Source organism: Lepisma saccharinum, chromosome 1, assembly GCF_977018435.1.
Source record: "Lepisma saccharinum chromosome 1, izLepSacc3.1, whole genome shotgun sequence".
Lineage (NCBI taxonomy): Eukaryota > Metazoa > Arthropoda > Insecta > Zygentoma > Lepismatidae > Lepisma > Lepisma saccharinum.
This window is the reverse complement of record NC_139229.1, coordinates 204,765,904-204,790,598: the sequence shown is the minus strand read 5'-3', so window position 1 is coordinate 204,790,598 and position 24,695 is coordinate 204,765,904. Positions and strand designations below refer to the sequence as shown.

General features: G+C 37.7%; 1 protein-coding gene across 3 annotated transcripts in view; it reads right to left on the bottom strand.

Moving 5' to 3' along the window:
- The window catches only part of LOC145978400 (netrin receptor UNC5C-like), a 546,350-nt gene that overhangs the window by 8,766 nt on the left and 512,889 nt on the right, over positions 1–24,695 (bottom strand). For 2 of the 3 annotated variants that reach the window (XM_083111023.1, XM_083111032.1), the window contains 6 exons: positions 17,297–17,632; positions 15,477–15,722; positions 12,329–12,495; positions 7,122–7,358; positions 5,228–5,374; positions 4,054–4,227 (listed from right to left, as the gene is read on the bottom strand). In XM_083111023.1, the coding sequence (XP_082967149.1) occupies positions 4,054–4,227; positions 5,228–5,374; positions 7,122–7,358; positions 12,329–12,495; positions 15,477–15,722; positions 17,297–17,632 (1,307 nt within the window). The remainder of the gene's footprint in view (positions 1–4,053; positions 4,228–5,227; positions 5,375–7,121; positions 7,359–12,328; positions 12,496–15,476; positions 15,723–17,296; positions 17,633–24,695) is intronic. The other variant, XM_083111028.1, reaches the window with a different exon arrangement.

Genomic DNA, 24,695 nt, shown 5'->3' with positions numbered 1-24,695 from the left:
GCACACAATAAAAATTATGTCCAGCACCCGACACATTACTGAACAGCAGAAGCATATTCTGTGTAATGTATCCAGATGCCTTCCATCATCATCATCCTTCACCATTTCCTGCCTCTGGCTGGGTTGGCACAGAAGTTAAGCCTCTCCATTTTTTCCTGGTCTTCCACCACTCTGCTCTTTCCATGGTGTTCCAATATTGTCCTCTTCTCCTAACACTCTCCACTATCTGCTCTTTCTACTGACATCTTGGTCTCCCCCTTGGTCTTATTCCCACTCCTTGTGCATGGTAAGCTCTTACTGGTAGTCTTTCTGCATCCATCCTCTTCATGTGTCCAAACCATCTCATCTGTGCCTGATCTATCCTGTCCTGAAGCTTCACCGCAACCACTGTCTGCCGGATCTCCTCATTCTGTATTCTAACCCTTCTAGCCTTCCCCAATATACTCCTTAAATATTTCATCTCCACTGTCTGCACCTTTCTTTTGTCTCTCTCTGTCATTGTCCAAGTCTCTGCTCCATACATAATTATTGGCACATAGTACGTGTTGTATATTATCTTCTTGCATTTCACAGGTACATCCGTGTTCCATATTAATCTTCGAACACTTTGATATAGTCCACCGCCCATTTGTCTTCTTCTGTTTACCTTCTCATCTATTCTTCCACTTCTCTCAATTATGCTTCCTAGATATTTGAAGATCTCCACTACCCTCAACTCTTCCGTGTCCATCTTTATTCTTGGTTCATTTCTGGCTCTGTTTCTTGTTGTTATTAGCACCGTGCTCTTTTCTGCACTGAATTTCATTCCAGCTCTTCTGATTTCCTCATTCCAACTATCAAGCTGTCTCTGTACTTCTTCTTCCCATATTACTAAGTCATCAGCAAACAACAGGGCCTTCATTTCTCCCTCTCCTATCTTCTTCCCCACCTCTTCGTTAATTGCATCCATTGCAATTATAAACAGCAGTAGGGAAAGAGCACTTCCCTATTTTAGTCCATTACTTATACTGAACCACTCCGTTCTTCCCACTGGTGTCTTTACACAGCTCTTTTTGGCCTTTCATGCATAGCAAAGCATAGATTGGTGTTGTGGTAGACACAACTGGTTGCATATGAACAAATGTAACTTGAAAAGGAAGACCCTGCCATTCAGATTGATGGCATACTATTCATCATAATATCATAGACATGCACAGACCCTCTGAAAGTTCAGTCGGGGAAAAAAAAATATATATCTCAGTTTCAGCAATTTGAAATCGAGACTGATTTTTTTTACTTGGTAGGTGCAAGATTTCTGTGGTGTGAATAAGTAACGGGTATCTCACGAACCATCGACCCATAGCTCGTTGACCTTGAGCGACATTGCTGCTTGTGGCGTTGTTGAATGTGGGCACGTGTCCTGAAAGTGCATCGTGATTTCAACATGGAACAAAGAGCAAACATCAAGTTTTGTGCACTCTTGGGTAAAACTGCTGCGGAAATGTTTGACATGTTGTAGCAAGTCTATAGGGACAATTGTTTATCCTGTATGTGTGTATTTGAATGGCTCAGGCGTTTCAGTAAAGGACGGGAGCCAATTGAACACGATGAGCATCCAGGTGTAGCAGGGACGGTGAGAACACCAAAATTGGTTGAGAAAGTGAGGATAATCATTACTGAAAACTGAAATTTCAGACAGACTGTTACTGGTGCATTTTATCTTGAGGTACTGAAATGTTTGATGCAAGGAATAACACTGTGAGGCTCGAGTATCGGGATGATTGCAGCTGGCATCTGCTTCATGACAGTGCCCAAAGAAAACAAATGCCAACCTAAAAGTATATATTTCAAGTATAATTTGATTTCAGTCATAGTAATTTACATTATTTATTATAATGGGGATGCAGGAATGTGATAATTTCGAATTCAAGTGGTGTGTTTTTTGAGGGGGCAACACTATTATTGGGGTAATATGCCCCATTGAAAAATACTTTGCTTGTCCCACCGTGGATAAAATTTCCAGATGTCCATGATTAGGTTGGGCTCTTGCCCCTGCACCATGTGCACACCTATGCATAATGTATGCACTTTTCCATCTGTCGTGCATTATATTGGCAAAAGAAATAAACATCCAAAGGCTGACCATACTTTTATGTACGGGGCCGGACCCTGTGGCCGAGTGGTTAGCACATCACGCTACAACACCAAGGGTCCTGGGTTCGAATCCCGCTCGGGCTTGGTTGTTTGTGAATGTCCAGTCATCAATTTCATCATTTCATCACTCATCCCCATCTTCGCAAATTAGCCAAGAGGCACAAAACGTGAAGTAAATAAACTAAATCAATCAATCAATTTATGTATGGGGTATGATCACTGTGTGCACATTTACATCCCTTTTGCCGAAGACTTAGACCAGACCACAAATCCAGTGAAAGAAGGGAAGCTCCTGTTACTTCAGGCTCCTTTACCTTATACATTCAGGACAATACAACAGCTGAATCTATATTTGGCATTTTGTTACATTGTAGTGTTTCAGAAACATGGTTGTCAATCTTACCAACTTACCACTTGCTGAAAGCAGATTTTTTTTTTTCCTGCAGTCATCTTCTCCCCAGTTAGTGTCTTGTTTGAAGTGAGTTCGTATTCAAATTGACTTCGATTGGTACTGAACACCATGTTGACATAAATAGCATTGGTGGTAATGGAATCTGCAACCTCTCATACTGACACGGTGGTGCCATAGTACTATCCCACCTGACAAAAAACAGTGTGATCATGTATGAAGTAATTTATAGCAGCATTTAACTTGGTGAAAAAAATATGCACTGGTTTTAAAATTTGAGATACCAGTCAAGATGTAAATGCTGTATATTACATTGCAGTAAGTGCCAGTAGTGAATTAAGTGTCCCATACGTTACATACTACTTGGAATTGGGTGTACATATGCTGGTGAATTCGTGCAGTTTTGTGTTCCATTGTATCACCTCTCTTTCACAAGCAGTTACTATTTGTTGTACTTTGTCTTATGTTATCTTATATTTTCAGGCAGTGGTTGCAGCATTTGTTTTTCAATCTTCACACTGCATGTTTGTTGCAGAGATCAATGACACTCTAGTAGTGGGGTGATGGTTCATAGGAACTGAAACTGGTTGTGTGCTGGAGTACCTGGCATATCATTTTCATTGGATAATGTGGCCGACGTTTTATCACCATCACTATTATGGCACAATGTCTGTCCTGCTCACATGACAGTCTTTCATTGCCATGTTGCACCAAGCTAAACAACTCCTGTGCAATGCATCTATTAATGTATGTTGGTGCTTGTTTCATCTGTTGGGTACTTCTGCGTCATCTCCATCACCAGTATTTGTACCATAGTAAGAGGGTTACAAGAAATTTGGCTAATCACACAACACAGTCATTAATCTGCCCACAATATTTGTTAGTCTTCAAACAGGCCTGTAGTCTTATCACGCTACTCAAGCAACAGTCACTGCTGTATACACAACAAAAGCCACCTGCTACACATGTTGACCATCACACAATGACATCATAGCTCATGCGGACATGGCGTTTGCCTATCCATGGCTGCCAATATCACATGGGCAGTGCCCACTTTCTGATGAGTCATACTCTGGGGATTAAAGACAATTGCAAGATGCTGCTCATACCATGTGTTGCTTTGTCTACCCTGAAAGGTTTGTGGCACTTGTCATCCAGAGGTCCAATAGCTTTCCTTGTGAGAGAAGGAAGGAGACAAATATTGATAAAAATATGATATTAATAACAGAAGGGAAAGAGCCACTATTTTATCTAGACAGTGGAAGTTGAAACATTGTATTTTGAGAATGATATGTTTTCCACACATAGCATGTGTGGAAAAATTGAAAAGTTGCTTTTAGAGAACATACTCTCTACTCATATGAATTGAAAATAATGATCAAGACCAACAATGAAAGTGTATCATTTTAGAGAAAGCTGACAATGAGAAATGTACAGTACTTTCCTCCTCTGCTTGAAGTGTTAAGATGACATAAGCTGCAATATTGTGAAAATTTATATAATTTTCTTACCACTGTCCTGAGGTCAGTATTGATCCGGAACATTTGCCGATGTGTCTGGCTTCCTTTCTGGTATGCCAGTATCCTGAAGGCGACAGTGTGGGCATGACGATCCACTCGTTCCAGAGTAAATGAGCAGTGCAGGTGGTTATGATTTGAGCTCCAGACATGTTGGAAAGGGATTTCCTGTTAATGCAAAATAAAAAGGGTTACTGGAACAAGTACATATAATATTACATGACTAGTTTCAGTTAGTCTACTAAATTTCACTATCTTTTTTTTTGGTGCACTGTCATCATTTGAAACATCCAACATATTTAACTACCTTAAACATGTAGTTATTATGTTAATCTTCCATTCAGAGTTCTAGAATTTATTGTTCTGATCTTTCCAAACAATATATACAATACACCATCAAAATCACTTGCAAATCTTACAGATCTAATGCAGGGTGGCTACTCCCTGGGAATTCTGTGAATTCTGTGAATTACTGGCTCCAGGAATTATGCTCGAAATCTGAGTGAATTTTTCTCCACAGACGTGAAAAATTGAAACTTTTATTAATCCAAATTACATTGAATTTATATATATTTATAAATGCCTTGAGTTAAGGTTTTAACAATTTAGCTTTTATTTTTATCAAGGAAGGAAAGAAAGGTGCATGCAAAATAAAACCGAATTCTCTCAATCACAAAGTAAATTTACTTTGTTAGTGTCCTTTGCACAACAATGTATCTGACAGACAGACTATTGCAAGATATCTTGAAGTTGATTAGGTAAATTTGAGTTTGAAATTCTTGTACAAATAACAACTTTTCATAGATTAGTGTATCCCGTAATATTTGTGACTTTTGTTTGTAGATGTATTTCGAGTCTGAGTATGCCAAATGGTAAATGTAAACTCTACACCTTATTTAAATGAAACATTTAAATATATATACACTTTAACTAAATTGAATTTAAAATTTTGAATACGCTGGAATCAGACAGACCCTGTATATTCTTAATATATTTGTGTGTGTAGGTAGGTGGGTGATGACAAGCGGTAACAGATTAAGTTGAAACAGAGATTATACCCTTGCATTTTTGGAAAGTTCACCTTGAAAACCGGGAATTATACTTGAATTTTATTATGGTTCCAGAGTGGCCAACCTGCAATATTATTATAGCAACTTCTACCACCTACCTGATAGTCTGCTTGAGGTTTACTTTTCCATCCTGCTCCTATTTCTTCCATACTGAGACAAAGGTTGGCACCACCATCTTGGAAAAGCATAGTTTTAGGTTTGTCCATAAGACATCCTCCAAGTTTCTTCTCCATTTGAATAACTCCCTGGAAAAGGATCCACTAATCTGAGATTCTAGTAAATTGTATGTTTGGTCAATTATTTATCTTTTGACAGCTCATCAAATGTTACCATCACTCAATAGGATAGAGAAAATTGGGGTTAACTGAACTTTTACAAAAAATTGGGATTTATGTACTCTTTAGGAGTACTTTCACATTCTGACAATGTTCCTAAAATTTGATTTACCTGTTCCGCATTACTGCTCAATGAGGCATAAGGATATGAATGATGCATTTAATGAAGTATTAACCCACGTTGCTCATGTCCAAAACATCATCACATGATGACTCGTGTGTTAGTCAAATAACCTTTAACTTTGTGTTTATTGCTTTGTATTTGATTTCGTGGGTTTCAAGAATATCATGACATATACAAATGTAACAAAGATCTTATATTCACCGACACAATTAAAATGTTTTCATCAACCTTTACATATCAGCCTTTCCTCCACCTTGTTGAACAAGCACTAGAACAATCTCCAACACTAGATTTCTCATGCCTGCACAGCAGAAAATGTAATGCAAGAATTCATGCTGTTAGAAATTACCTAACAACAACCCAACTGAATAGTGATGCTACCAAGAAGTTTATGCTGATTGGCAAAACTTGTTTTAATTATAAGTGACAAATAGATACACAGTGGAATATATTACTAACACAGCATCTCCATATCCTCCACAATAACCAAGATATAACAATATATTGAGTATTAAAGTAAAAACAAAAGTAAAGTGCTCCCCTGTGCTTTGCACAATGCCATGAAGGCGTATAGGGCTCCACACTTTCATCATCTTGGCTGAAGGTGGGTGTGATGTGATCAGCACCATGCCCCTGGCTGCCTTTAACCCCCAGAGTTTCCTCCAGGTACCTACTTTATACAATGCTGGGTGTGCACGGGAGTTGCTTGAACAGGGATTGAATCTGGGAATCTCGCATGATAGTTAGACGTCCTAACGACTGAGCTACCGCACCTCATAATAAACTGAGGATAAGCTACCACAGCTCATATTAAATTGGGGTTATTATCCAAAAGTGTAAGTGATTAAGGCCAGGAGGGCGATAGGAACGATCGGCCTTCCCAACTGCCACGTTTCTGGACATATCACAGGCCTAATATTTTGAAGACTCAGATTTTCAATCTTTTATCACCAAGATTAACAGGCTCGAGAACATTCTTAATTAAAGTTTTATTTAAGTCCACTTTATACTTATGATAAGCTATACAGAACTGGACTTAGAGTAACAATGTATTCCATCCCAGGACTCCTATTTTTGCAATATGTAACTCAAATCTCTAGAACATGAAAGTCAGCTTGGTTCCTATTTACAGCACGATATATTGTTCACATAAAATAGTGTAACTGTAGGTTGGATTTGATTCTCGGTGAGAATGAGGTACTCGTCTGAAATTCGCCCCTCCCAATTGTAACTTCTGGATCCACCATTGAAGTGATCACAGGTTAAGTGGGGTGAATGCACGAAATGGCTGTGAAAACTGTATCCTGTAATAAAAACTGCATATATCAAAATGGAAAAATCCTAGTGAATCTTTCTTTATTGAAATAATTTTTCAGTAATTGCCACCAAGATATCCAGAATAGGTTTACACATTTCATTTCCAATTGTATACATTCATATTTACGTGCTGCATGCCTATTTTTTAAGTAACTGCACTGACCAACTTGAACATACTTTAATACAACACCAATGCAATAAACACATTGTACATACCTCGAGAGCAGCAACTGTATCCTCCAGTGTATAGACCCGGACATTGTAATCCAGAGGCTGGTGAAGAGGCGGAGCAAATACAGCTAGCTTTAACGACTTCACTGCTTTCCCAGTGGGTGCAGATTCCCCAACTAACACAAACCTGGAGAGCTGCTCCGAAAGTAAGTACACTTCATTGTGGTCTAGTTGTGTGAACACAGGTGTGTTAATGGTTTCTTCTCCAAGGGTCACCAGCTTCTAAGTGTGGGACACACACATTCGTTAGCTTTGTTGCACAGGTACATGAACAAACCAATTGCAATTGCACTTTTAATAATAAATTTACAAATTCAAGCATCTTGAATTATAACCCTCATCACCTGGGATCTCAAGGAACAATTATAATCTAAAAGAGAGAGAAGCGGGGGGGGGGGGGGGGTTCAAAATTGGATGTCTAATAGTGCATCCTCTCAAATGGGAATGTATGTGAAAAAGGAAGAAGGGAGGGTCGCATGGATCAATAGGAAATAGGAAAAGCTCACATTCGAAAGGAAGTTTAATTTTTTTGCAGAAGCATTACATTGTCAAGTGTCAAGTGTTTCTCATGTTACCTTCTCATTTTATATGTACACACACACACACAATAATAATATATTCCATGCAACATGTTTATTGAGTTATTGCGAGTTCTCCATTTGAATAATGGATATATTTGATTAATTATACAGGCCTGCGAAATATAATTTTTGTTTTGCAGCATAAAGGTAAATAGGTGTTCTTACCTAATCTTGGTGTGCTGAATTCAAATCTGCACATCATTTTCCTGCATCATGTAAGGATTATTTACAATATTTATTGTATGAATATTTATTGACTTACTGATTTTTCATTAATACTCAGCATCAACAAATTAGATTTATGGAAGGGAAATTTCGGTTGTTTACAAACCAAAAGGTGATTCTGGAAGTATTTTGAATGCTGATCATGCACATGACTGTCATCCATTTCCCCCCATCACGTCAGGATTTTTCCCAATTTCAAAATCAAAATTCTCATATTCGGAATTTCATTATGCCTGTTGCAGAATGCAACAAAAAAGATTTATGGAAGGCAAATTTTGGTTTTACAAACCAATAGGTGATTTTGGAAGTATATTGAATGCTCATCACGGAAATGACATAAATTTCTTCCCATGATGTCAGGATTTTTCCCTAGGTGAGGAAATTTCTCCACATCAGTAAAATCAATCAGCCCACCATATTTTTATAACATTCAGTTTTGGACATTTTGTGAAAGAAATTTTTATGAGGGATTTCAAAAATGAAATTTACTTAAAGCCCATACAATTTTCAATCCAATGTGTCTTGTGAAGGTAGAAGATAGATTAAATGCTTACTATTCTATGTGCATATGTGGTTCAAAATTGGAGGATTTGTATTGTAGAAAACCAATATTTTACCACCATCTTAACAGATCCATCTATTGGGGAAATGATGGAACTATACATTTTATTGTGAAATTAAGACAGTTAGTTGCTGTTTTCTGAAGAAAAGAAGAAAAAAACTACGTAGATGTGATGGGTAAAAATGGATTTCATTTTTGGAATTAGCATGCTGAAATTATTCAGAGACAACAGTCATCTGTGAGATATCCAAACCCATGTTCACCGGTGATATCATTCTATTAATGTTACAAGCAGTGCTGTGCTTCTAACTTCTAACACTCTTACAGCTATGTCATCACGATTAATAAAATGTGGAATTGTACAAAATCTGTACGTGATATGCCAAAACTAATACTAGATCTAAAATCAGGCCTCTTGATTGGGCTCATATCACATAAAATATTTTGTGTCGAAAAATATTCGCAGGCCTCTGTTATTTATAAATATTATTATACTAGTGAAATTATTGAAATAAACAAAACACATTGATTGTTTCATTTGTACTTCTGGAATATTTAGTTCATTGTGCTCCCATTGAAGGATTTATCCCCATTTGAAATGCAGTATCTGACAAATCAAGAGCCATTAAAACATGTAAGGTGTTGCGGATATTGGGGATGAACTTGCAAAATACAAGATGCGGGACTCAGTAGTTTTCCAGACATCTGTCCTATTCTAAAGCCCATGCACCAAGGGTGCCCACAGGGGGGATTATGGCACAGGTTGCTCTTTCGAGATTTGGGGGGGAGGGTAGACTTTTTCCCCTTCAAATAATATAAAATTCAACATTTATATATTTTTCCAAAATATGTGTAAAAATTGTACACCTTAAGTGCACCATACTTAATCCATTAGATGAAGAAAATAAAGTGTTTAAGGGTATTTTCGAAGGGGGGGGGGGGATGTCCAACTCTTACATATTAGGCCTTAATTGACACGTGGGTTCTGGGCGGGGATTCTGAATTAAACGTTGGAGAGGACAGTATCCAACCCTAAGTCTTACATTATGGCGGGTATTTAAGTTAGAGGGGGATTGAGCATTAAATTGAGGGGGGTATCCAATTCTTGTGTATTACTATTGTCTTAGATTGTTGCGGAAATTTTGGTGTGGAGACTGAGAATTAATTTTTTTGCAGGAGGCAATATCCACTCTACAATATCAACAGTAAGTCTAAAATTGGCACAGAAATTTTGATGGTTGGATTGAGTATAAAATTTAAATGGGGAGATAGGAAGCTCTTGATAAAGTGTTAAATCTTAGATTGTAGTGGAGAGAGAGAGTTCGAACATTAAATTTTGGAGACTGCATTTAGCGATATGGTATCTACACGTTTTGGACCCCGAACGTGCCAAAAGAGAAGCTGGAAAAGACTAAATATCTCGGGATCCTAAGGAAATATTGACACCTTATTAGATTAATATTCTTGAAAGCCTGCAAAGAAATGGATGTATAAATTTTCTTGCTTCTTTCGCTCACAATAATGTGTTGCAAGAATGATTGTTTGGTACTTCACTGAAGTTTTATACTATAGGTGCATTACAAGACACAAGTGATATTCTCGATATTCATTAATAACATCAGTTCTTAAAATGCTTAGTGTTGGTATACTGGTTAATTTAAAGAAGTGCATCATTTGGAACAAAAAGCTAAGAAAAAGGTTACTTTTGCTAGACACGCTGTTGTAATTAAATACTTTGTAGGGATTACAATATGGTTTGAGGGTGCGAATTATATGATTTGGGATGGACACATGATATAATTTGGGGGGTGCATGACATGATTTTGAGGGGGGATGCGCCATTGGTATTGGGCAGGATGGGCACCCCTGCCATGTACTGTCCTAGTCTTAAGCAAATTTTATAGCAGTAGAGGCGAGGTAGACTCCTGTCAGACATTGCATGAGATCCCACAGTCTTAAATGTATGTGGTACAACAATTAAAAATGCAACCTGTCGAGTTCGCCCTTAATTTATCCCCATTGCCTCATACGAAAAGATGGGACAGTAAGCCCAGTTCATTTAAAAGTCCTGCATGACAAAGGCTTGAAGACAAAAATGAGAAAGAAACGTAAAAGAAGTGACATGAAAAGGAAGAGAAAAGGAGAGAGAGAGAGAAGGCAGAAAAGAGTGTGAATGAGAGAATGGGTAGGGAAGAAGCACTAACAGACTACAGGTTGAGAAAGGAAGGCAAAAAGTGGAGGAAAAAGATACAGGTAAGGAAAATAAAATGATTAAGAATTTGGATAAAATGAAAGGCGAGAACAAACAAAAATAATTTAAACATTGAGGAGAAGGTACAGATGATGAAAATGGAAGTAACAATATTATGTAATATTTGAGGAAGAAAGGAGGCATTACATTCCCAGTGGTAATGAATAGGGCCCAGATTTTTATGTAATTACATATTTTTTCCTCAGTATTTAGCTGAGAAAAAATTGTGTCAGCTAAATGCAATATTACTAATTATATACATCGATTTCAAGCACAGTGTTTTACATGTATTGGGGTATATTACAAATTTTCCATTTATTTAGAGTACATATTTTTACATAAAATGCAGTGTTTGTGCCATTTTTCTAGTATTTTTTTTAGTAAGTCAGATTGTTTGCAAGACAAATACTCAAAATTGAGACCTGTCACCTCAATTATATTTGATTTTCGTGGCTTGAAACATGAGGCAAAAATTAAGGATCCATGTGCACTTTGTTCTACAGTGCAGCCATATATCTCACATGATCCCTGCCGAATCTGGGAATGGCGACCACATGTCTACTGGTCAAATAGTGGCATTGAATGATTTTTTGAGAAATCCCACTTGAATCTAAATAATAGCATAGGTAAAGACTGAAGAATAAGAAAAATATTATTACATATTCTTTACATATGTTATTGATTTTTATGCATATTTATGTACATTTTTCACATGTTTTAGTTGCTTAAAAATCTAGACCTTAGTACCCAAGGAACCAAAAGTGGCCCAGCATTCGGACAACAGCACTAAGAATAGTTGGCCAAATGTAAGAACATGCCATTGGGCAACAATGGCTTTGGCTGTGGTTTATTGTGAAGCCAAATATAAACTTTAGTAATTATTTGTGTCAAATAACAATTTACACAACACGTTTTTGTTCATACAGTATCATTATTTTCAAGGTACCTTCAAGTGGTAATTACTAAATTAATTTCCTTAATTTTACACATTTCAGGGAATTTATTGTGCACATACAATGGTTTATTTTATATGAACCACTTTCACATGAATGTTCTTGTTCTGCTACAGCTAAACCGACAAACCATAAGCAATTCCCAATGCAAAAACAACTTTCATCCATGGTGGCTGGCTACAAGTTACGATTAGCATCTACTTTCATTAACAAAATATTGACTGGAATATTAGGAAAGAAACAATGTTACACATCATTTATTTTACACTCTAAAATTTATAGCATACTCTTCAAAGTTGTCTGAACAGAAGAAAGTAGTTATTAAAACTGATTTTGACTCAGTTTTCCATGGTTGGGCATGCATTTTGGCAACAACTTTTGGTTCAACATAAGATCAACTACAATTTGCCAACCAATGTCAGCCTAACATTTCCCACGTAAAAACTCTAGTTGGCCCAGCAGTTCTGGTTACTTTGGTAATGAGAAGAACTCTCTTATTGAAAGAAGTACACAAAGTACGTAATATAATTCTTTATTTCACAATGACACATTCAGTGAAGATCATCTCATAATCGTAATAAATTAATGTGTTTGTATATTAAATAAATTTCAGTACTGACCTGCCAAACAGCTGGTTCTTCTGGGCGGGAGTCACTATGAAATACAGAAACATTCCAATGTCCATGTTTCAAATTGGCACAATGATGGAAGCTTAATACACAAGGTTTCTTAAATATCAGACCAAGTGGTCCACACATAATCACTGGACTGAGCTGGGTTTGGCGATCTGTAAAATAAACAGAATCCATATAATATTGTATGTTTTAAAGTTCAAAAACCAGTAAAGATAAATTAAGTTTGAATAGAAATTAAAACTTATTTGCACTCCAATGAATATAAGAAATTCAGAAAGATACAAAGAATGCAAAGAGAACAGATTTCTTGGTCCAAAATCAGCTTCACTCATTTCTATGGGAAAGCAAATTAATATTATATAGGTGTGTTTTTATGTATACCAAGCACATGAAAAACCCTCAGAATACATAAAAATTTCCTAGAAATGGTGTGAATTAATATTCTATCATTGCTGTCCAATACCGACACATTAGTATGTTTGCCAAATTAATTTTACCATTTTAATAAACAGTTATGAATGCATAATTCTTGAATTTTGTTTTCCTTTTTTATGAAGTTGGAAGCATAATTCACTTACCCAGTTAGTGAAAAACAAATTCTAGGAATGGAACAGATTAATCGGTACTCTATCGGTATTGGCTGAGATAGCCATATGGGTATATCAGTTTATCGGTAAAATTTCAGATTATTTTATCGATCCTATATATCTATAAATATCTTATAATTTAGTGCAAAATTCTGCTATTTTGTTATAATTTTTATGCATAATCTCCATGCCGTACTATTTTAAAAAAGTAAATGTCTAAATATTCAATTATTTTGCACTGCCATCATCTCGAAACATGCATTTATTAGGAGGTCAATGACACATTCAGGTTCTTCAAGAACCATTTGGAATTTTATATCGGATTCGTAGAATATTGGATATCGGTAAATTTTATATCGGAACTTTATCAGTATTGGCCAAAATTTCATATCAGCCCATAAATTATAAATACACAGTTTCATTTTCTACAGCAAATTCACAAAAGCTTTTGACAGTTTAGATTATGGATGTTTATTATTAATCATGTGTGTGAATCATTCTGTTCATGCTTTTATCAGTCATAGCTTACTATTGGTTATTACTATCAGTTCATTATACTGGTACTCTATTGGTAATGTTGCATCCCATCTTTACCCAAAATATCATACAAAGCAACACAGGACAATGAATACAATCAACTTATTGAGATTTCACACCAAAGCAGCAAGTGTCGTGCAGTGCTCGAAGTTGAAATTCATAGCTTTGGGGGAGGGGGTGGCTTCCTTGAGTTTAGGGATAGGTGGGGGATGATTGCCTGATTCGAAGTGGATACAATGAAGCAAGTGGGGGAGGGTTGTTTTTTGCAAATTTTCCTAGTTGGGGGTGCTTTATACAAATTTTCTTAACTGGGGAATAGCATCTTGCCATGTTTCCTCCACTTAGAGTGCTGATGTTGTGTATTACTTGAGGACTAATCAATCAACTCCACTTCAGTGCGGAAGTTGCACGAGATGCATATTCACTTCAATTCTGTCAAAATGCACTTGAATATTGGAAAAAGGCCTCTGAAACAATAAAGTATGTATTTCTCCTCATGTGGCACATGCAACGAACTCGTTATGTTCCTTATTACCCATAAAAAATAACCTCAATAATGTGTTTAGACTCAAATGCATTTCGTATGGTAAATGAAAACACACTCTCTTTAATTTAATATTTTCACTATTCAGAGTCATATTTTGGCATTTCAATTTTGACATAGGTGAGGGGTTCAAAAACTTTTTCGTTTCATGGCACCCTTAGTACTTCAAGACTTTTTTCCATGACACCCAAGTCAGAATGTAGGCCTATCTAACACTAACAGTTAGTGTTAGGTTGTTTGCATTAAGTTATAAAATATACACATAATTCAAATTCAGAAACATTTTACATGTTAAAAGTATTAATTATGCACAAATAACAATGTGAAGACTAACAAACGAGTGTCATTTTAGTTAAAATATTGGAACATTTCACGGCGGCCCTGTAAGCCAGCCACGACGCTCCAGGACACACTTTGGGAACCACTAAAATAGGTCATTTACATCACACTCTCTCCCTTTGGTTCACATTCTTTCCCAAAAAACACAAACCTCCATGGTATCCACAATGTCAACAGATCCATGAAGAATATGGATGTCCATTGGACTCTATTCAATATCCAGTTATATGTTAAGACTCAAACTCTGATTTTTACCCAGTCTTACCCACATAAGCATCTCCCCCATCATCTGATCCAGAGAGTCATGCATGGGGATAGAGCCAAAAAGTCCCTTTGTTACAAATCTTTGAATTCGTTCCAGTTCGCAGTACGTATATGTGGTAGTATAACAAAATGTCAAACTAGTGCACATTTTGCTCATCATGGATATGCGTGTGAATATAAATCATCTTTGGATGTGTGTGTGTGTGAGAGAGAGAGAGAGAAAGGGGGGGGGATACATGTGCATGTGATCCTTCATATGTCTAAATCTAGTCCAGGAATATTTTTTGCATCCAAAGTATGTGTGAAAATATCCAGATAATGAGGAAATTATGTCTAATAAATGTCGAGATATGAGCCATTTCTAGTCCAGAATATATCCGTTTCTTATCCACAATCAAATGAAAATGTCCAAATGACATCCCATTCATGTGAACCACATAGAAGAGATCTCCAAAACATATCCAAAAATGATCCATAGACTGTCCATTAAACATCTTTGCTGAAGATCCTATGGATATCTGGACAGACATATGGATGTTTACTAGATATTCCTGGATATATGCTTGATATGAATGGAAATATATCTCCTGGATGGGCATATATATATCATGTTTTATGGATCGACGATTTATCTATTGGATGCCTTCTGGATGCTGTTCCACAATGTGACATGTTTGTAGAGGAAATAGAAAAGAAAAGTTTCTGTATGAAATTCTATCCATCCACATCATTCTGTGCAGATCTCGCTTTCATTCAGCTCTTTGCTCTTCTTGAAAGAACTATATCTCCCATTCCTGATTTATTTCATGACATAAAATATTGCATTAAGATGAAAGCAAATGCTAAGAATCAATAATAATACCTGACAATTTTGGTCTGTCCTTATCCTCCCTGAGGACAGCTACGAACACTTCTTCCCTTTGGCCATGACCAAGTGCTCCCTCGGGCACTGTCAATGTCACTCCAGATTCTGGCAAAGACAGTCTTGCACCAGTACGTGTTACTGTGGTTATGCTGACACATTCTGGATCAAGGCCACGGGGCAAGATGGGTGTGTGATGGTATGAAGAGACCTCTCCGTCATAAGTTGAACCAGGCCGGGAAGGTGCTGAAAATAAACCAAAAAAGATAGTGAGAACATATTAAAAATATATCATTTTGTATGGACAATGTGCTTCCTAAGTAATAAACTATATTTAAAGGGTAGTTAGCATGTCAAAACTTTTCCCACTGACGGAATAAGCATTTCCAGTAATTATATAATAAATAAACAACAGCCAAGAATTGTGACATTGTTTGAAAGGATATGATTTTAGCACAGACATACAAATAGTCATTACATTTAGTAAAAGTAAGTCCACTTTATGCATGGAATGGCTAATTTGGACTTGACCTATATTTCACAGTGAGATCCAAACCACCATATGTTCCTCCACTGGGTATCGCACCTTTGATTACAAGGTGATTACATTACCACTACACCCTTGGGGAAGCTCCTGTATATATTGGCATTTATTTACATATATTTAGGCAATAATTAATCTATGCTTTTTTTAAATATATAAACAGTGGTTGTGTGATAATATGTATTTCTAAAAACAAATGTCTAAAGTTTAAGAAAATAGTTTAATCATGGGCAAAATAATTAACATACTAAAACTAATATTTGCATTGAAAGCATTTAAAATATTTCAATATATAACTATAAACTGCTTAACAACAACAACAACTTGCATGATACATGCCAGATAAGCTACAGCTGAAAATATGTTCATATTGAACAATTTGTCAAACTACACTATTAAAAAAAAATTATAGCATGTTGCTTCTCAACCTTTGCCTTCACTTTGCATGTATGTGGTCACATATTCGATTCCTTGTATTAGGGCACTTGTATGTATCACATATTAAACTGTATGCATATGGCAGTCTGGACATAATCGTGCGCAGGTCGTCTGATTAGGGGAGGGGGAGCAAAGCCTTGTTTGAAAGTTCAGTCGAGAAAGAAATACCTCATCCTCATTTTATCTCACTGTTTTAGTTTCATTGCATTGATGGGTATATGTATGCTATATATATAAAGCAGCAACATAGAAGCACCATAATGAATAAATAAATTGTCTCTGAAATGTGCCACGCTTCTCTTCCTCCAAACAACTGTGTTTATGCATTTTAGATCCAAATTTTTGCAAACTGAAAACAATATTGATTTAATACGGCGCAAAAAAATGAAAAAAATTCATGAGGTGCCATGGCATTATTATATTTTTATTTAGATCTTCGGCGCCCCCTCCCATCTCTAGATACGGCTCTGAACTTCACAAGACTGTAAGAAAAGGAGATATTGCGAGAAAGAAATAATGAAAGAAAGACGTGAAAGTTATTCCATCTTGAGTATCCTTTTGTCCTGCTACTCTTAGAGGGGAGTGTTATTTACGCCACTGAACAATACCCATAGAAACTCGTTCAATGTTTTCATCTTTTCCAGTATCCAACGTTTCTTTCCTTATGAATCGGGAGGAAATAAAAATAAGCTCATTTCCCTGGGCAGGAGTTAATTACAATTGTAGGCCGTCACAGTCTGAACTTGTACTTGTACTTGTAAAAGAGTGTAACACGGATTTAAAGCTGTGTGGACGTAGTTCGCCGTAACAACTACAGATGGCAGAGATCAACACTTACACGACGAGAACGAGCTGCTCAGGCTGTGGTTGGAGTCCGAGTGCGGCGCTTTCTCAATAGATGTCGCTGGGCTCACTGTTCCTCGCGACAGAGTCGATGGCACCTCGACAAGGCTGGGGCTGTCGGGGGACGCGGTGGGCAGTGGGCTGCTGATGTGCGGCACATCGTAGTGGTGCTCGCTGCAAGGCGATTTGTTGTTGCAGTTGGGGTCCGAATAGGTGTACTCGTAGCACACTGCGGTCGGCGGGACAGACACAACGTTCACCGTCTGCGTGAGGTCGGGCTGAATCGCCAGAGTCTTCTTATCTTGGTCTGGAAAATACTCCGGTTGGTAGTCTACAAAGAGAAGAAAAATAGAAATGTTAGTTTTAGTTTGGATAGTAGTGAGCATTTTTGACACAGTTAAAATAAAAAGAGAAAAAGGCTTCTGCCTCAATCCACTTCTCTCCCACTCAGGGCACTACACCGCGCTGTGAAGGCAAGGAGGGGGTGTATTTTGTACTTTTGTTATTTTAAGTCTCTCTTCTGCCCCTTCACGCTAATCGCGACGATAAGGGCAGTGGCGTGCCCAGGATTTTCGAAAGTTAGGAGTTACTTTTTCTTAGCAGTGAGCCTTCATTTTGCCATGTTTTGCCTTTGACGTTCCTTCTTTTTTTAATACTGGACCAAAAGGGAGGGTTATGAACCCCATCAACCCCTTTTGAGCACGTCGCTGGATGAGGGTGAATCGTGATTAGATGAAACTGATGGAAGTGGCATTCACAAAATGTCTATGCCCTCGCCAGAACTTGAACCTGGGACTGTCGGTGGCGAAATAGTGAGCCCAGCACTCCCACCGAGATGACACGTGTACAGTGTGGAGTTAGACTCAGCACCACACTCCAGTCGCCTTTACCTCCCGAGAGTTACTTTCAGGTGTTCTCAGATCAGAGGCTGGGTGAGCCCCAGAGCTTCGTTATGGAGAGCCACGTCGGAGAATTCCAACTCGAGATTACTCGCTCCGGGAATTAAACCTGGGTTTTCAGTGTGACATTCAGGCACCTTACAGACTGGATCACTGCTTATACAGTTTGGTACAACTTCTCTGCAGGCTCGTAGCTAAAATAGATCTAAGGGTGGCCTGCCTAAAGATTACATTTTTTCAGAAGCTCCTCGTTAGAAATTAATTAAATTGTGTTTTGTGTGCATATAAACAGAAGATGCGCGCGCACATATTTATGTACCAAGATACTATTAATTTTATCACTCCACCAATAGCCCAGCAAATCTTAAAAAATAGTTTTCACTCAATACGCAGGTATTGATTAGTAGAAAAAATATGAATAAAATTTGATTGTTCATCAAAGTACATTTACAAATGTTGAAAATTGTTTGCAGATATTTAGAAAAGAAAGAGGAAAGGAGTAATTAGCCTTATACCCTCCCTACTGCCTTGATTGTAGAGGCATAGAAGGTTTATCTATCATTAGGCCCGTTTTAGACGGAAATATTTTTTTTAACATTTTTGCTAGCATAAATACTATGTAAATGCTTCCAAAAATCTAATAGCAGACAGTACTTTAAACGGAAGCATTTCAGCTAACATTCCAAGTAACTTTTTGATTTCGATGTGTAATAATACAACACGAAAGTTACGCCGAGTTACACCACCTATGGTTAGTGCACGGCGTTTGCAATTGAAACAACTAAAATATTCTTCCATATGTGTACTGTATACGCTATAAAGTATAATTTAAGCCGCGCCATTGATTTGTAACTAACACCTTTTTACAAGAAACGTTATTCCTCTCGGTTGAATAGTTATCGGCTTTTAAAACTGCGAAGTGATACATTGTTTACATCTTACTCGGCCGCCATTACAATTGCAGTCGTGAACTAGAACTTGCCTCTGATTGGTTATGCTACGCGAAATGCTACGGAAATAGAGCCGGTTCTATCCTTGAGAAATGCCATGGCATCTCAAATGCCATAAGATGTTTCACTTTACACGGTAGGATTTTGGTCATGGCATAAATGTTAAGGAAAATGCTTTCGTCGAATGAGGGTTTTACATAAGATTCTCTTCTGAAAATCCCCTACGATGGAAAGGGGGGGCATCTAAGTTTGAGTGGTTGAGCTCCCCCCCCCGTTAAAGTTTCGATAATATTCGCATCATTTCAATATAAATTATTTATATAGATCCGGGGAAAAAAAGAGCGTGTGACTTGCACCTGAAATATGCATCCTAATTTGTTTTTTCCAAATCAAGGTAAGAAACTCCAAAACATTTCTGGAATGCTGACGAGGAAAGGATTTCCCACGCGCATGCGCTAAGTAAAATATGGATAACAGGCAGTCACGGAAGGGGGAAGGTGGCAGACACTTTCCCCGCCACTAAACAACATTTACTGGCGAATCACGTACAATATTTGTAGATACTTTTACTGCCTTATACCAATGACAGGTCGGCATTTTTGTTTATCAGGAGTTAACACTGTAACTGGTTCTTAATTTCCCGACTCGCCGGGGTTATTACGTCCTCGCTGAACAAACCTGATTTGCATAACCGGAATTCCCCCTCCCCCAGACGCCCACCTTCAGCGAAAGGTGCTTAAATAGTCCTCCTTGTAGATTATTTCCCCCTGCAAGTAAAAAGCTCTTTGTGTTTTGACGTGGGTGACAGCGAAGCGCACAGGCTACTCAGCAACTCGCAGTACTTCTTCTTCTTCTGCGTATACTTTCTCACCTGCATTTACGACAGCGCTCGACGCCGTCTTCCCACGAATATTAATGTCCAAGGAAACAAAGAGGAACACAAATCGTCTAGTTTAGCTGAATTCTCATCTACCTTTCTTTTGTGTGTAATACCATGTAATACTACGGTAGACATAAATCGGTAACTTCATCCATCACACAAATAATATTGCTCTTTGAACGTATTAAATATTGCCACAATTTATTTCAACAGTTAAAATTTTCAAATACAAAGCTACATACAAAGTTTAAATGATTAAGATTACTTTTTATACATTTAGTGGGACAAGTTTTCAACTTACCCTTAAAATAATACTTACAGCTGTATAAACAAAATGAGAAATACCATAAACAGCAGTCACTACTCCTAAAAATTATAGCTATAATAATAATGTGTGAATTTCTGCGTGAGCAACCACGAGCCACATTTATGGTATTAAATCCATACAAATCTGATATAGTATTTTAGTATCAAATACAAATCCAATGTTAATCCCCCTGATGATGAATATATACATATATAAATCTTTCACTCGGTTTTTCGTGTGGCTATTACGTATGCCCACTACAAAAACGGAAAAAAATATACGTTATGTTTTGTCCTGGATTCTCCACAAGGCGGTCTAACTTTTACAATTCTGCTACCAGGCATTGCTCACATTGGTTTTTCTCAAGTTTCACGTGTTTTTATCATTGATTGATTTTGATTGATTGATTTAGTTTATTTTACTTCGCGTTTTGTGCCTCTTGGCTAATTTGCGAAGATGGGGATGAGTGATGAAATGATGAAATTGATGAATGGACATTCACAAACAACCAAGCCCGACCGGGATTCGAACCCGGGACCCTTGGCGTCGCAGCGCGATGTGCTAACCACTCGGCCACAGGGTCGGGCTTGTGTGTTTTTATCATGTCCGACAGTGTGTCCAGCGGTTGTAATTTAACGAAGCTGCATATCCAACCATTTGTCGCACGAACTATTCTAATCTCATCACGATTAAACTTGCACAAGATTTGTTACCAATTGCATAGAGATATAGTTAATCTCTGTACCATAGTATATGATGTCCAAAATTACTACTTGTGACCACTTATGAAATTCTGGGTTAAGTAATCAAAAAGACTTACATGGGCAGGGCATGCGGCACGAATGGGAGAGGAAAGAACAGTTTACAGGATTTTTGTTGGGAAACCTGATGGTAAGAGATAAGTAGGGAGGCCAAGACAAAGTTGGAAGGATAACGTTGAGATGAACCTCAAGGAAATCGGTAAGGATGGAAAAGATTGGATTGATCTTGCCCAGGATAGAAACAGATGGAATACTTGTGTTGCTGCAGCCATAAACCTTCGGGTTTAAGAATGCTAGAGAGTTGGTTAGTAATCAGTGTGCTATAGGAAATGTTTTCCAGTAACTACTCTTAAGGCGAAGAGGGACAATTACGTTTATTTATTCCAATATCGTCGGAATGAGCAATGCTACTAAAAAGATCTCAGACAGAAATGAAGAGTATGAATTTCTCCCCATGTGGCAAGTGGAAGCGGTTTCTTAAGTTGATTATTACGCCTTGGTCTTGGAGAAATATGATGAATTAGTATTTACAGAATCCCATGTATTCCTTATGGAGGAGCAACTTGAAATTCAAGTTACGGCTAAACCAATGGCAGTTACCCATTGCCAAAATTTAGCAGCCAGATGGGGAATTCCCACTCATTCCTGAGATACAACTACGTTTTACACAGAATCTGTTACGTAATGTCACTATTTGAGAGATTCTAACTACGGTGGCTATAGAGAACATCTCAAAAGATAAAACTCGTTACCAAAAAATACAGTAGGCAATTCAACCCCTTGTGATTGTCATTTTTTTAAATAACATTCACAACTATCTTGTAAGATAAAAATCTTTGATACGAAGGACATTTCATCGTCAGTGTTACTGTTTTAAAAATGTATTATGGGATATAGTGTAATGAAACTCGTAAGTTGATATCTGTATTTTATTTATTACAAGAATTTATAGATTTTGTGCTTGTTGCTAATTTAAAACTTAACAGCAACGCACTGAATCGAATAAAACTCGCACGAAAACAAGTCCTTCTAGATAATCCAACGGCTTAAAATTAAAATGTCAGAGCAGAAAAGCGTTATGATTTGAAAATGATCACAACTTGGAAAATAAAGAGTTCACAACCAGACCCAACCAGATATTATCGCGGGAAAGTGCCGAGTTATTATTTTGTCAATCGGTACTTGAAGGCTTTCTAGTTCTTCCGAGACGATCCGATGGAGAACTCGCAACTTCTCTTTCAGACTGTAAACGGGGGGAGAAGGGGAGGATGCTACTTGGAGGGTCGCAAGCAATGGGGTAGAAGGGATGGAAGGGAGACAACAGAATTTCCCCCTTCGACCATCAGGCCAGCGTCCCAAGACAAATGACGATCGTGACGATTCCGGTGACGTCTTCCCCCGCGTTCCTTTGCTTCCCCCTCTCCTCTTCCTTCTTTTCCCCTTCTTTCTTGTTTGTCCAGCTAAGAAGAAGTCTCCGAATTCCTAGTTTGGCCACTTTCGCAGCTAGAAATAGAGAGCGCCACTGTCTGCTGTTTGCCGAACGGATTTAGCGAATCCATGTCACGTGTGCTGCCATCTAGTGTGTTTGTTTAGAATTAAGAACTTCAATAGAGAAGTCCGTGTTTTTTTTTGTTTCTCTCCACGTCAACTGAATGTTAATGTTATGGATTCAATTTATTTCCTTCGCATATACGAGAGACCCAGGCTCATACTGAATATGCGCGTATGTTACACACACAACCACCATTCGATTTTCGCGAAGAAGCATGAATGAACATAACGAAACCTTCTATGACTTGACAAGGATTCAAGTACACGGTGTAATGAAACGTGAACAAAACACATTGAATTCCACGCTTAAAGGAAGTGACGTCAGAGCACACATTCATTTAGCATTCGTGGTTACCGTCCAAGAATTTATAATTAGGAACGGTTCTAAATAAAGCTTTGGTGACTGACTGTCGACCAATCAGCGCACATGCTGTTGAAATCGATTATCGAAAAATCGAGGTGCAGAATGCTTCCACATATAAACGTATGCGTTTGTAATTGATATATTGCGCTGTTTACTATCCAATATTTTGCTATGTGAATCTTACTTACTATTTACATTAAGGTAAGCGAGTAAGTATTCTGTACATTTGCGACACAGAAACGTTTTCGGCGTTTAATTCTTCAAGAATAGAAAATTACATATTTCACTGGAAGGGTAAATCCGTTTAACGTGTAAACAGAGTTCAAATGGGAATGTTAACATTATTATATGCTTTAAGTGAAAGTTTTGATCGTAAGAAGTTTCTACGTATAAATGTACAGTTTCCAAAAAAAAAAAGAAAATAAAGCATTATGTGAAGTAGATAAGTGATTACCAGGCGCAGTTGAGTGGAACTCTGCATAAAAATAACTCGGGAACGTAAGTCGCTAATTCTAAGAGTGACGCAAGGTTGTTGCAAATATTTTTGTTGCATGTAAATTGCATTTAGGTCTGAAAGACGGGAAGGGGAATATGATCGTATCTCATAATGTTGCACACATTCTCAATTGTAGGAGTGTCGGCATCTTTACATTAGTCTAGGGTAGGGATGGCCAAACGGATCCGGATCCAAAAGTTACGGATCTGGATCCGGATCCGGGTCTGAAAGTTTCGGATCTGGATCCGGATCCGAAAGTTCCGGATCTGGATCCGGATCCGAGAGATCCGGATCCGAGAGTTTCGTATCTCAATCCATTATAATATTACCACACCTTAAAAGGTATTATGATCTTCGATTAGAAAGAAATTTTTCGTTAGTCCTACAATAATTCTTTTCAAGTGTTGTTCCTAAAATACTTTGCTACGCATCGGCTAACACACTCGTGCACAAATGTCAGAAGTGATTTTGTAAATGCCATTGAAACGAATATGTATTCATTCGAATGTATTGGAATTGAAAACACACATAAATGTGAGACATTCCATTCCAGGATGAAACCTTTAACACATATAACAAGATAGAAATGTTATACCAAAATTATGCAATTGTTCTACAGTTACAGTTTTACAAATTAAAATAAAACATTATAATATATGCAGTGTTAAATAATTACAAAGTGTAAGACTAACAAGGGAGGTTATCTAAGTGTCCCCCTCCGATTTCCATGAAACTTGGCAGTGTAGTGGGGCCCAAAGGAAGAATTACGTGTTTTTTTTGTTTCAGCTAAAAAACGGGTTTAGGGGGCATAACCCCCTCAAATGTCAAGATGAGGACAAATTGAAGTGAGGATCTGACCCCTGTGTCCCTCTTCGATTTCCATGAAACTTGGCAGGTGTATAGTGGGGCCCAATGGAAGAAATACGTGTTTTTTTGTTTCAGCTAAAAAACTGATTTAGGGGGCAAAAACCCCTCAAATGTCAAGATGAGGACAAATTGAAGTGAGGATGTGTCCCCCTCCGATTTCCATGGAACTTGGCAGGTGTGTGTATAAACGGGCCCAAATGAAGAAATACGTGTTTTTTTGTTTCGGCTAAAAAACTGTTTTAGGGGGCACCCCACCCCCCAAATGTCAATATGAGAACAAATTTAAGTGGGCATTTGACTTATGTGTCCCCCTCCGATT